The sequence below is a fragment of the Monodon monoceros genome, unplaced genomic scaffold (assembly GCF_005190385.1).
Source record: "Monodon monoceros isolate NGI ecotype Baffin Bay Population unplaced genomic scaffold, NGI_Narwhal_1 Super_Scaffold_6, whole genome shotgun sequence".
Taxonomy (NCBI): domain Eukaryota; kingdom Metazoa; phylum Chordata; class Mammalia; order Artiodactyla; family Monodontidae; genus Monodon; species Monodon monoceros.
In genome coordinates, this window is record NW_021703783.1 from 59310219 (window position 1) to 59324593 (window position 14375).

Consider the following 14375-nt stretch of genomic DNA (forward strand, 5'->3'; position numbering starts at 1 on the left):
CCTGTGTGGCTGGGATAAATCCCACTTGGTTGAGTTAGGAAGTATTCTTTCTGATTCTGTCCTCTAAAAAAGATTGTAGAGAATCAGTATAACTTCCTCCTTAAATGTTAAATCAAGGTACACTTTTAAAGTACAGTTTGTATTTGGAAACTATATGATAGCTTAGAGTGAAAGAGCTCAAATCCTAAGCACAGTGCCCTGAATTATCATCATGGGAAAAGGAAGTGCTAGATCACCTAGAAACCTGTCCTTGGTTTGTTTCAGAGCACTCCTCTCCTGATTTCTACAACATTTACTGAAAACCTACTATATGACAGCAGGCATTGTACTAGGTGCTTGATAATTAATTAATTAATTACACATGCACATATATGCATATATGTGAATAAATATATATCCATTTATTTTGTTTAAAATTAAAATTTTTTATTTTGACGTAATTTCAGACCTTTGTTGCAATAAGTGAATAAAGAATTTCTACAAATCCTTCACTCAGATTCCTCAAATATTTACATTTTATTATCATTTCTCTTGGAGACTTTCAGCCATGATGTTCCATTATTCTTAAATACTTCAGCATATATTTCCTAAAAACAAGAACATTCTTTTATATAACCATAGAACAATGATTAAAATAAGGAAATTAGCATTGATGCAAAAGGATTGTCTACTATATGGATTGTATTCAAATTTTGGCAATTGTTCCAATAAGTGTCTGCTATAGGAAAACAAAATTCTGGATCATACGTTGCATTCAATTTTTATTTAATTTGGAATAATTCCTCACTCTTCCTTTGTCTTTCATGACATTGACATTTTTTTAGGAGTACAGGCCATAAATTTTGTAGAATGTCCCTCAGTTTGGGTTTGTCAGACGTTTATTCACAATTAGATTCAGGATACGACTTTTGGTAGGAATACCACAGAAGCGACATTGTCTTCTTCTCAATGCATCATTTCAGGAGACACATAATGCCAATTTATTCCATGTCCCTATTTTTAAAGTACTTAGCATCTAGGAGTGGTGACAGGCATGCAGAGAAATAACTTTGACGTAGTCTGATTATCACAAGTCAGATGTACATGTGCGTAGACATGTTTTATTCATTCTTCATATTTTCTTGGCTTACCTTTTTGCTCCAACCATTGCTGTTGCAGCCAACTATGCTCTGCCACAGCCTTGCCTCAATTGCATGGAGCATCTCCTACTTTGCAGTAGGAATTCTCTGCCACCACCACCTGGGATGCCTGCAGAAGCCCATCCAGCTATTCTGGCACAGGCACAGACTGTAAAGTGGAAGGAGCTGACACTCACTGGAGAAACCACTGAGGGGTAGAGCCAGTGAATCAATCATCAACTGATTCTGTCAGTCAGTTCTGACAATTCTGAGGCACAATTACACAGCTCTTCAAAGGCTCTCATCAGGACAAAGCTCTTGGTACCCACAGTGGTGACCAGCTCAAAAATGCATGCTTGGATTGGCTTTCTTTCCTTCTATTAACCATTCTTCTCCATACTCACACTCCTGTCTCTTGGAATTACTTCCAAAGCAAACCAACTGCATCTAAACCGTTGTCTCAGACTCTACCTTTCGAGGGAACCCAAGATAAGACATTTGATCTCAGGAGTAGACCTAGAAAGCAGACACCCAGAAAAGGATTCTGGAACTGAATCCCTCGCCAGTCAGACACTTGCACTTTTGGTGGAAAGTGTGGGTGGTGATAACCCCTGGCCTGAATCAGCATCACTAAGACTTTTACTGGTAGATGACTGGGATGAATTATAGGTAGAAGGTCAAGCATTTGCTTATGAACTAAGGATAGCCCTTGAACAGTTGGAAGGCAATGGTAATTATAAGACCTGTGGATTGGCTTATTTTTGTTAAGGGCTCATGAAAACTTAAAAAAAAAGAAAAAGAAAAAAGAAAGAAAGAAAAAAAAAGAAGGGACAGGCTCAAGTTACCAACTTTCAAGTCTAGGCAGGCTGTGAAAACCAGAAAGCATCCAAGGCAGTATTTAAAGAGGTGTTTATCTTTTGTATCCACAGAGCAAACTGTGCTCACAATCAGACCCAGGATTGAGTTGTAAGGTAGCATAGCTACAAAGGAGACTGAAATACTGTCTTGACAGGTCTTCTGTGCCAAAGGCAGGGACCTAAAAGGGAATAACTGGAAACCTGAGACTTGCAACAGTAGCATTTAGATGAACAAGCCTGAGAAATGTCAAAATGTCTTCTGAAATCTGTGTTGGTACAAGTAGCTTCCTCTGCTCTGCTTAAGAATAGCCTACCTTTTCTGGAGCCCCTGCAAAAACCTGTATGAAGCAATAGACACATAAACAAAGATCTGTAAGACCTGGTTAATATTTATTTACCTGAAGGAACTGAGGAGTGAATCCTGAAAGTGTTGGACCAGTGAAGGCAAGTGCGGACAGAAGAGAATTAACTAACATTGAAAAACACCTGGAGTTTCATGACATAGCAAGGACACATGGAGCTAGTTCTAATATATTGCTGGGATGGCTCCTTAAAGCTTAGATAGGATGAAGGCCTATAGCAAATGAAGGAGAGATTCTAGAAGTGCCTTGACTTCCTTGAGGAAGGTGTCAGAAGGCTCTGGGAGGTTAGAATGTAAGAACAAATGTATAATATTATACCTGAGAACCCACCATCTGACTATGTCTCTTGTAAGAGCCCAGTGGACACACCTATCTCCAAGGCAGTAAGAAATACAGTGGTGAGGGTACCACTGGCATCTTTGAGAAGCTCAGTGGTATTTATCCACTGTAGGTGACAGTAAGAGATGCTCCTATGGGACTGGGCTCCTTAATATTAATTCGATTGATAAGAACACAAAATAGCAGAGGCCAGATGGTAGTACCTGACCAACAGAAGGAAGTGTACATAATTGTGATAATGCAAGGCCAGAATGGCAACCAGAATATCTTCACCCACAGGGCTCTGTTATAATGACTAATAGACCATGGTGTGTCTCAGGGCAAGTTAAATGAGCATCCACTAGGGTGTTACTTGATCTATATGTACAACCACACACACACACAAAAAAAAATCAACAGCTGGTTAAAAGAAGGCAGATGACAAAGAAACTATAAGGGACTAAAAATAACTACACGCATGCAGTTAGGGCAATTATCAACAATAAGATACAAAAAGGTCATAAGCTAGCTGCCGTTTTGGAGGTGTGGGGAGCAAAGGCATGGTATTTCCCCAAATCCCTGCACACAGTAGCACCAAGGGGCTGGCCAGACCACCTAAGCACCCCACCTCCAGCCCAACCCACCAATAGGCCCCAACCAGTCATCCCATTGAAGGAACCAGCCTGCCCTCCTTGGAGCAAGCAAGGGCACCTGTTACTTGGTCCCAGTAAAGCCTTACCTGAATTTCTTATCTGGCCTCTTATCAATTTCTATTGATTAAAGGGTCCAAGGACACGGGGTTGGTAACAGCACCACATCCCTAAATTAAACACATGTCAAATTCCACATACTCCCCTTAATTCTCTAATTTGATTTTATCTACACCAGTGACATAGGGTAAGGAGGGGCAAGATGAAGACTGAATTGTTGAAGTGAAAATTATTTCTGTCCATGTTAAAAGGTGTCTGAAAGCAGTTTGGAGCTCCAAAGGCAGAGCCCTAATTCTGACTAGTTCTGCATACTGGGTGGAAGAGTCAAAACCAAAATTCTTGGTTTGGGCCAGGACCAAAAGAATGAAAATGTTGCTTTTTCTCATTTCAGTCTGAGAAAAATGCTTTTTCTCATTTCAGTCTGAGAAAAAGCAACAGTGCTGGAACACAGACATAGCTAGCCACAAAGTTAACAGGGAAGCTATTTTTTTCCCCCCTGCGATGCAGCATCTGTCAAATGCCATATCCACCCCTCCTTGAGTGATACTGTTCTCTTGCCAGTGATGCCCAGACCCACTTTACTATTTTCGTTTATTACTAGACTACCCAATTACTGAACGGGCCCTCTCCTCACGACAGCATCCAATCCCTGGTTAATCCTCTTTTCCTAATCCCGCCTCAGAAACAGCATCCAATCCAGAACTGATTCCCGCTCTCCCTAGACCTACAGAGTCCTTTGGCGGGAACCTAAACTTTACAAAAGACTCTTTCTCCTCCCTTTTCCAGTGGTATCCAAGCTTCCTCTGGAGTGCCCTTCCTCTTGATTTACAAATAAATCTGATGTTATCGGATTGCAGGCTTCTTCCAGTTTGGCTTTAACACGAGACAGGTTAGTATAAGGATCTCTACTAGATTGTTCCACGATTTTTGCTACATCGTTCTCTGAGCAGTTTGGATTTTCGATTTTTAATAGCTAAAAACAAAGATAAATGCTTTCTATAACAGTCCCATCAGCACATTTCTAGAAAGCAATCCCCTCCACCCCCCCATGCAGCCCTAATATCCGTTTAATAATGTCTTTAGTCATTTTATCTGGTTCTCATTTCAGCGAATTCAGCTTAAATGACTTCAGTTCTGAATTCCTGGATTACATTAAAATGTAGCAGATGGGGGCGTGCGGGGTTTGAGGGCGTACATTCTTAACGTGGTTACTCTTAATTCAAGACCAATGAGGGCAGGTTGCGATCATTTTTAACAGGCTTCTCCAGGAGGAAATCCCAAGCTTTATCCGTGTTTTCCCGGGCGCCCCCCCGGAGGCATAAATTGCGGGATGACCTTTTTGAATGCGGAGAAAGGGGTGCGTGTTTCGTCTTCTGGAGCGATGCACATCTGGATTCAAGCCTGAGAGCCCAAAACCTAGTACCTGGAGCGAAGTGATGGTTCCACTCCGGGTCTCTGAGAAGCGGTCCCGGGGGTCTCGTATCGGGACAGTGGGGTTTCCGGGCTTGGCCGCCCCGACTGCCGGGGATCCCGAATCTCGGCTGCGCCTCTCCGGAGCCCTGCTTTCGTTCCCGTACCGCCGCTTGGTTTCTCACGTTAACTACCCGGTTGCCCAGCAGCCGCCTCCCCGGGGTAGCCAGAGGCGCACAGCTGCCTGGGGCGCGGGCCCGCTTGCGAGTGGCAGCGCCCACGCCCAGAGCCTTCCGCCCGCCTGCCCCGGCGCAGTGCAGCAGAGCGCGCTCCCGCTCGGGCCGGCCCGGCACGCGCGCACGCGCGCAGGGACCCGTGCTCCCCGAGGGGGGAGGGGCAGAGGGGGCGTCACGGGGGGAAGGGAAGGAGGAGGAGGAGGAGTAGGCGGCCGCGTTGCCTCCGGCGGGGCTCGAGCTCGCCCTCGCGCTCGCCCTCCGCCTTGCCCGAACCCTGCGAGGGTGAAACGCTTTCTCCCGGCATGCAGCGGGAGGAGGGATTTAACACCAAGATGGCGGACGGCCCGGATGAGTACGAGACCGAAGCGGGCTGCGTGCCCCTTCTCCATCCAGAGGTGAGAAACGGCGCCGAGCCCATTCCTAGCCCTGCGATCCTCCAACCTTTCTCCCCCGGACTCGCAGGGGGCGGTGGCCTGCGTGTTCGGGGTAGTGGAACGCGCGGAAGTTGGGGAGGGCGGGGAGGCAAATCCAGGCCCGAGCGCGGCTGTGAGCGGATAACGGGGGAGGAGATAGCGGGGCGGGCCCGGCCGGGGCGGGCTCTGGGACGCCGTCCCTGGCTGTGCCTGGAGGACAGAGGTGGAGATGTTGACGGTTCTACTCTGTCGCCGCGCTACTCGCGGGTGCACTGGCGGCGGGGGCCTGGTGCTTGTTTGGAACCGCACGTTAAGCCCTAGTCCTGCTCCAAGCCTCTCGGGGCGAGAAGGAAGCGCGTGTGGTTTTGATTTCTTCTCTTTTCCTTCGCCAGAGTGAATGACGGTTATCTATTTCTCCCATTTGGCTCACTGTGGGGGAGTGTAGGGGACGAACACAGCTTTTTGGCCAAAGTGATGTCCTTCCCGTGATGCAATAGGCAGCACCTCGGGGCCCCTTGTGTCGGATGTCCTTCTTTGAGCGTTTGTCCTTAAGCGATTAAAAAGAGAGGTCAAAACTTTTGGGAATAGACCCACGCTCACATTAGCTTGTCAAAGTACCGTGTTTTTTCGGGGGAGGGGCGGGAGCCAGAGGAGGACAGTGCAACACGTTTCCCATCACATGAGTATCTTCACCTGTAAGTAAACAGTGCCCCTCTCCAAGATCAGTAGCATTCTGTTAGTTTATAGCCGAGCTAGTGCTAGTTCAGGCCTGGATGCATTCCGGTTTTTAATGATCCACGGTGATGTGCGGAGGGCAGCAGCAAAGCTTGCTGAAGAACTCCTGTGGTTTTTTTGAGCTTAAGGGTTGAAGACAATCTTTGTGTTGTAGGGTGAACAAACATGGAAGTCTCTACCTGGTTATCTTGCATTAGAATGATTCTGTTTATTTCTGGAGTTGGGATTATACCATGCTTATATTACTTAGTATAATATAAATACAAGCACTTACCCATGTTATATGTTAATACTCATCACCTCATTCATCACTTTGACTTATCAAAAACAGTGGCACAGTTCCTTAGGAATATACCTGGGCCACTCTCAATGAAAAGGCTACTTTGGATTTCTGACAAACAGAGTTCTACAGTAAAACTAAACTTTTTTTTTTTTTGGCCAAAGTGGTAAAAAAAAATTCTCAGAATTGGCATCGGAGACATCTCTCTTTTAGCTCACACTTTAGGCCCTAAAAATATATCAAGAAATAGACAAAGTTTTCAGATGATGCATTGAAAATGTTTCTAAGGAATATTTCTATTCATCTACTCCTGTGAAAGTATTTTAAATACTTAAATATTGATTCTATAACATAACTCTTCTCTCTTCATAAACCTTTGCTTTGTGAAATAGTTCATTGTTTGGTACTTTAGGAGTAATTTCAACAGGCAACAAATCCAGAAATTGCTTGGTATAATGTAATGGCCTGTAGGCTTGGAATTTAGAGACCAGTCTTCAGGTTGCCATTTAATAGACTATTACTAGAAAATCAACTTCCTCATCATTGAAAGTGGAAGTTGAAGTAGATGATATCTACCATTCCTTTTTGCTTGACAAACACAAGGTCCACTTAGTTTAGGTGTTTTGAGTCTTAAGCTCATAACTACCAGGCCTAAGGTCTTTCTGAATTTTTGCTGTGGTTAGTTTTGCATTCACACCTGGTACAGACCTGGTATAGTTCTGCTGCTTTCTTGCTGTGCATTCTTGGGCAAGCTACTTCCCTGAGTTTTGGCTTCATGATTTATAATAATGGGATGAAATAATAATAACGAATAAGCTAAGGATTAAGTGAGATAATATATTCATTTTTGTTGTTAAAGTAAGCGGTGTCTTCCTACTCCCTTGGAAAGAAACCTAGCAAACCTTTTTTGCGTTGGTGAGCAAATAATAGTACCATTTACTTGTTTTTGGAGAGAACATAGACTTTTGGTCAAACTTGGGTTCCAATTCTGGATTTGTAGTAATTAGCCAAGTAACCTGAGACAGATTCTTAATCTCTTTAAAGCCTCAGTTTGTTCATCAGAAAATGGAGATGCTGCCTAATTCACTTGGCTTTAAGGGATTAGGTGAGACTTTTTGTTGAGGTTTAAGAACTGGCACATTGTACGTGCTCAGTTAATGTTACTCCTTTCTCCACCAAAAGGAGGGCGGTGTTATATATTTATTTTGATTTTGATGACTGGTGTAGAAACTTGTGTGGGTTTTAATTTAGTGGAATAGGATCTTGTAGGAACAAGTTTATTTTACTTTTTATGTTCAAATTTAACACTGTGTCACAAAAATAGTTTCTCACTATTTGTTGAATAGATGAATTATTTGTGGGATAAAGAAATTAGCTATCCTTAAATCTCTTGTTAGTATGCAGACTGCTCACTGTTAAAACTTTTCTTAGGGAATTATGTAATCAGATTAACAACGAACCCTTCTTTTTAGAGATATTTGCTATGAGAGAACCTTACTTTTCAATTAATTAAATAATCCATTCATTTAGTCAGTCACTTAAACATTTGTTTATCTTGAGACTTCAGTATATTTGTGGTAAATACAGTGAGAAACAGTATAGGATACTGGTCAAGAGCCAAGACTCTGGTGACAAATGGAGAATCTAGGTTCTGCCACTTACTATCATCATGGTCAAATTACATTTTACGCTTTTGTGAAATTAGGATAATAGTACCTACCTCTTAGAGTCATTGTGAGTATTAACTAGAATATTGTTTGTAAAACAGTCATCACAGACCTAGGCATGCAGACTGCCAAGCAAATGTAAAGGGCTCTGACATATAGTGAGTACTGATGCTGTTGACTTTATTTTCTGATGAAATAAGATTGTTTTATTTTAATGGAAGAAATTAGAGGCTATTTGGAAAAAGATAAACTGAGTATCAGGGGATTAGGGTGCTAATCCCAGCTCTTCCATTTTAGGCTAGTGGACATTTAAACTACACTTAGTTTCTTTGCTTTTAAGATAAAGAGGCTAGACTGGACGCTCTCTTCAGATTTCTTTAAACTCTAATGCTCTGTTGTATGTTGTGATTTTTCAAGATTGATAGGCTTGAGCATCTATCTGCTAGATGCATAGCACTGTACTAGGTTATATGGATGAAAATAGAATAAATAGAATAGCTTCTGCTCTCCAGAAGTTAATGATCCAGTTGGAAAGATATCAGAATACAAATAGTGCTGAAATGAGAAGTGTAGCCTGTAAGTAGGTTCGGATTCCTGTTATCTAGAATGGTTAGAAGTAAAACTTCAGCAGAGATAAAGACCATATGTTGGTCTACAGGTCCAGCTGGCTTGCTGTCACCAGCCTTCCGTTTCACTCACTAGTACGTCCTCAGTAAGCCTTCTCTGCTCTTTCATAGAATGAGGTCACAATACTCCCTTCAGCCAGAGTATTATTATAAGGGCTCTCTGTCTCAGCAAGGTCTGACTCAGAGCTTTGAACTGGATTGCCTAGATTACCTGGGGCTTTCATCTCTTGCTTGCTTCCTTTTTTTCTCAATTTCAAACTACTGCCTTTTCTCTAATGTCTCATTTTTTTTTTAATGGTAACTTTTTTACTTCACATTAAATTTGTCCATATTCATGTCTCATTTTTTCTTTGTTTAGAATATTAAACTGAAGAACTACTGCATCTCCTGTCTTTACAGATTTTACAGAATCTATTTTTTGAAACTTTTCTTCAGTGAAAGTGATTTTGCCTTTTTCCATTACTAATTTTTTTTGCCTGATTATATAGAGATACACATGTGTACAGATATATAAATTAACTCATTTGTTTTCATAAAGCAGATGGAAAGTTACTTTGAAAATTACTTTTCTTTTTCTGATAGATTGCTGGCACACTCTTTCCCTTCAAAACATGTCTTTCTGTCAGTCTTTAGGATCTGATGCCTTTTTTATTCAGCAAAAATGCTATAGGCCATATACTTGTAATTTAGATTTAAAAATACTATACCCTAAGCATAGTAACTACTGAGTCAATATATAAAAATGAAAATGCCACTAATGGGTGACCTCATGGATTGTGGCAAAGCCAAAGTTGAAAATTACTGACGTGTAGAACCAAAAAATTATATTTGATTGTGAGAAATGCCATTTTACTGTTTTGACATCTTTGTTTTGTTTCGATCCCTACTTTTATTTAATTTGTGAGACCTATCCCCAAAGTATTTATTAAGAGGGGACTGTGGAGTGGGTAAATATAAGAGGATGCAGGTTAAAAGTGAGAGTGCTGGTGTTTGGCTGCTTGAGTTCAGATCCTAGTTTTGTACTTACTAGCTTTGTGACTCTGGGCAAGTTATTGAACTGTGTTCCAATTTTCCAGACTAAAACGGGAATATAATAGCTCCTACCTCATGAAGCTGTCGTGAAGATGAAATGAGAGAATATATATAAAGTTCTGTGTCTGGCACTTAGTAACACAATACATGTTAGCTATTAATGTTATGATTAGTTATTAATATCTCAAGCAATAGTAGTATACATATACTAGATATTGAGGCAACTGCCTAGGTAGCTAAGATAACGAAAATTGGGGTTTGAGGAGAGGACAGGCAGAGTACTCTTTATTATAAGCCTTTTTTGCACTATTTAATGTTCTTAAAGATGTGTGCTTTGATATGAAGAGTGTTTGTTGAGCATCTCAGTATGGTCTTGATGCTTTGATAGGCCATAGAGTAATGAGGAATACAGAATAAGGCATTGTAAAATAACAAAAGATGAATTGGAGGCCTTCAGATCCCTCAGGATAGATGAATGTGTGTGTGTGTGTGTGTGTGTGTATTTTGTTAAAAATTTAAAATGCATTGTGGACCTCCTTTCCTCTAGAGAGTATCCTAAGGGTGTGTTAGGGTAGTTAGGGTTGGTTAGTCGTTTAAAGTGTCTTGATGTAGTGTGATTTTAACAGAACTCCCAACAGCCACATAATCCAGAAAGATGTTATTTCAATATCAGGGTTATGTGAAATTCTCTTTCAAAGCATCGTCTATTTCTAATATTATTTTATGATTGGATTGTATTACAGATAGATAATTCAAGAATAAAATATCAAATAGTTTAAGCTTTGGAATTTAAAAAGTTGATTCAAGGCAGTATTATATTTATAAAATATGCAAGTAAAATTCTCACCCAGTGCAATAATTATCCATTTGTAGGATGATATCTTCTGTTAAATTCTCCTTAAAATAGAGCTACAGGCAGCTAATTTGAAAGTAGAGTGAAACTTGAGCCTTCTTTAAATGAGATATTATGAAGAACTTAATTTCCTGAATTATAGACAGCTAACAGAATATTTTTGATTTTTGTCTCAAATCGTGTTGAAAATTTTCCAAATGAATTACTCTACTTTCTAGGGTTAATACATACTAAATATGATAGAATCTTTCTTTGATAACTCAGAATATTATAGTGTCCTAGGCTCATCTTTCTGATTACTGATAATTATTGTTGAGGAGATGGAAATGATAGGGCTAAATGTACCTGAAGGGGTTTCTTTGTATATATATCAGATAACCTGTGTTTTTTATCAGTTGTTTTATACTAGGAAAAATCAAGTGAAAAATACTGTTAATTACTGATTGAGATGTTACTGTACCCTCATTCAGTTTTTTAACATGTATATGTGTGTGTGTGTGTATTATAAACATCTGTTAATTTATGAAGGATTTAATGAAGGATGAACAAAACTGGTGACCAAAACTATCCCCATTATCATTAAAATAAATGAACAAATGAACGAATGAACAAACCCTTTTGTGAGCTGAAGAAGTTGCTTGTCGTGTTAGTTAGAATCCTTGGATTGCAGATGTCACCAACCTTTTAAAAATCTACTTGGGCAAAAAGGGGAATTTACTGGTCCACATAACCCAAACTCAGGATGGCAGGAGTGCAGTTGGGCTCAAGGATAACTGGAACCTGAGCTGAGAATGTCACCAAGACAATCTTCTCTCTCTCCTCATCTCTGCCCTTCAGCTTCATTTTCTCCTAATGCAGAGTAGCTTCTTTCCTCTGTGTAGTGGGGACATGGATGCCAGCATTGATATCTCAAATCTCAGCTGACCATTAGAGAGGGACTGCTTGTCTTTCCTTATTCCACATTGGAAAGAGGCAGTGTGTCCACTCCTATGACCACGGGAGAGGGTCTGAACTTTGCCAAGCCATCTTGCTTGGAGTTGGAGGAGGAACAGTTTCCTTAAAGCAGGAATGCTAGCAGGGAAACTGTTTCTGTCCTCTGTACTCTTAGTGTGAAGAACTGTTTGCTTTGTTCCAGTCTTCTAGTTTTTTACGTACTTTGAGATGCTGTAATTACACTGCACTCATTGTTAACAGTAAATGTTCTAGTTGAGCTACTGAATAGCATGCTGCATGAATAATCTAGACCAAGGTTGGGAAACTTTCTCTGTAAAGGCCAGATAGTAAGAATTTTCCAGTTTGTGGGCCATGTAGTCTCTGTAGCAACTACTCAGCTCTGTGGTGGTTGTATGAAAGCAGCTGTAGACAATATGGAAATGAATGGGTGTGCTGTGTTTCAATAAAACTTTATATATAAAATCAGGTGTTGGGCCAGATTTGAACTGTGGACTCTATTTGCCAGCTCTGATCTAGATAATACATAGGAACTCCAAGAAATTTATGTTAAAATATATGATATTTCAGTGCATTAAATCCCATTAACCACTGGTGTGCAATAACTTCATCAGAACTAGATTTGCATGGTAGATGGGTTGGGTAAAGTAAGAATATGTGTGTGTGTGTGTGTGTGTGTGTGTGTGTATTAGAACCTTATGGAGAACTTTGTTAGAATACACGTGTTTCCATATACACCTCTCACAGTTTCTAATTTAGTATTTGGGTTTGTGGTATGTATGTTTTGAAAAACTTTCAGAGGTGATTCTGATAATCCCATACTTCATCCTCCTCTCTCTGATATGCACTTGATGTGTGGGAAAAGTTTTATTACTTTTTTTTTTTTACACAAGGAGGAGGAAAGTAGCTAATTTTACATTTAAGGTATGAGGCATTGTATTGTGTGCTTTTCATGTTATCTCCTCAATCTGATGGATAATCACAATGGTAATTGCTAACAGTTACCAGATTATAACTGAAGTAGCCACTGTCCTAAACAGTTTTGCTTATATATTCATTCATTTAATTCTCACACCTTTCTTAATACCTTTTTTACAAATGAGAGGATTGAGGCATAGAGAGGGTAAGCAACTTGCTGGTAAGTGGCAGAACTGAATTAGAATCCAGGTTCAAACTGCTTGAATCCAGTTGCCCATTTTGTATTGTGATAGTGATGATACAGAGTTGATTGAATAGTTAGCTGTGATGGCAAAAGTCCTCATTTATTGGAAAAAATATTTTTAATAGACTATTTTTTAGAGTAGTTTGAGGTTCACAGCAACATTGAGCAGAAAGTACAGAGAATTCCCATATACCCTGTGTCAACAACTTGCCCCGGAGGTGGCACATTTGTTACAGTTGATGAACCTGTGTTGACACATCATTATCACCCCAAGTCTGTACTTTACCTTAGGGTTCACTTCTGGGTTTTAATATGGGTTTTGACAAAGGTATAATGACATGTATCCACTATTACAGTATCATACAGAATAGTTTCACTACCCTAAAAATCCTTTGTGTTCTGCCTACTCATCCCTCCCTCTCTGCTAACTCTGGCAACCACTGATCTTTTTGCTGTCTCCATAGTTTTCCCTTTACCATAATGTCATGTACAGTTGATCCTTGAACAACACATGTTTGAACTGTGTGGATCCACTTATGCACGGATTTTTTTCAGTAGTAAATACTACAGTACTATGTGCATCTTACAATCAACAGCATCTTTGATTCTGAGGAATCCTGCCTCTACATAAAGTTTAGAATGGCACTTGACACATAGAGTTAGCCATCATCTGTTTTATAATCTTTCCTTTCTTTCTGCCGTTCAAGGTTATGAGAGAGAATTGTAACAGATTGTTAAATCTGTTTCTACCTTGGAGATTTTATCTCCCTTCACTGTGATTATAAATACTCATTAATCTTCATTCATAATTCTGTAACTATGATCATGAATAAACTGTAGACATTATTTTCTAAGGAAATTTTGCTTTCTGATAGAACACTTGATATAAATATCCAGATCTTACAGCTGTTTATGTAAGAAGTTAATTAACTTGATTTCATAAGTTCCCATTATTTATACTTGTTTTTTCCTTATTTGTCTCCTTTTTCCTGTGGGTAATTGTATGTTACTAAGTCCAAAAAAAGGCCACACTTGGGGAAAAAAATTGACAAACTAGAATCTAGCAGACCAAATAAAAACTTAAACTTTCTGAAATATCCTAACATGTGATTTATTTTGTATTGTTGAATAGTATATGAATTTTCAAGGTATCAGAAATTTAAATTCCAACATGGGCTTTTGGCTTTTAAAAGAAAGCAGCACAGAATTATTGTCAAAAAAAATTTAAATAGTACAGAAGGCTATGTAGTAGAAGGTAAAAGCATATATAAATGTGTATTTCATATACACGCTTATATACATTTATTTCCTTGTTTTTGTCACACAAATGGTATCATACAATGTTATACAATTTACATTTTCTCTGAATACACTTTGGCCATAGTTTCATCTTAGCGTATGATGATCTTTCCCGTTCTTTGTAATGTCTAGACCTGCCTTGTCCAATATGGTAGCCACCAATGACATGTGGCTATTTAAATTTAAATTGATTAAAATAAATAAAATAAAAATTGAGTTTTCAGTCATATTAGTCACATTTTAAGTGTTTATTAGCCATGTGTGGCTAGTGACTACTGTTTTAGACAGCACAGAAATATAGAATATATCAGTAATTGCAGAAAGTTGTGGGATAACACTGGTCTGG

At 39.8% G+C, this 14375-nt stretch overlaps 1 protein-coding gene across 3 annotated transcripts in view; it reads left to right on the top strand.

Moving 5' to 3' along the window:
• The window catches only part of ZDHHC17 (zinc finger DHHC-type containing 17), a 210086-nt gene that overhangs the window by 97943 nt on the left and 97768 nt on the right, over nucleotides 1–14375 (top strand). Inside the window, exon 1 of one of the 3 annotated variants that reach the window (XM_029204859.1) lies at nucleotides 4251–5406. The exons of the other annotated variants lie outside the window; for them this stretch is intronic. Within the exon in view, the coding sequence (XP_029060692.1) occupies nucleotides 5314–5406 (93 nt within the window). The 5' untranslated portion in view covers nucleotides 4251–5313. Of the gene's footprint in view, nucleotides 1–4250; nucleotides 5407–14375 lie in introns of those variants that run through there. 3 annotated transcript variants of the gene reach the window in all.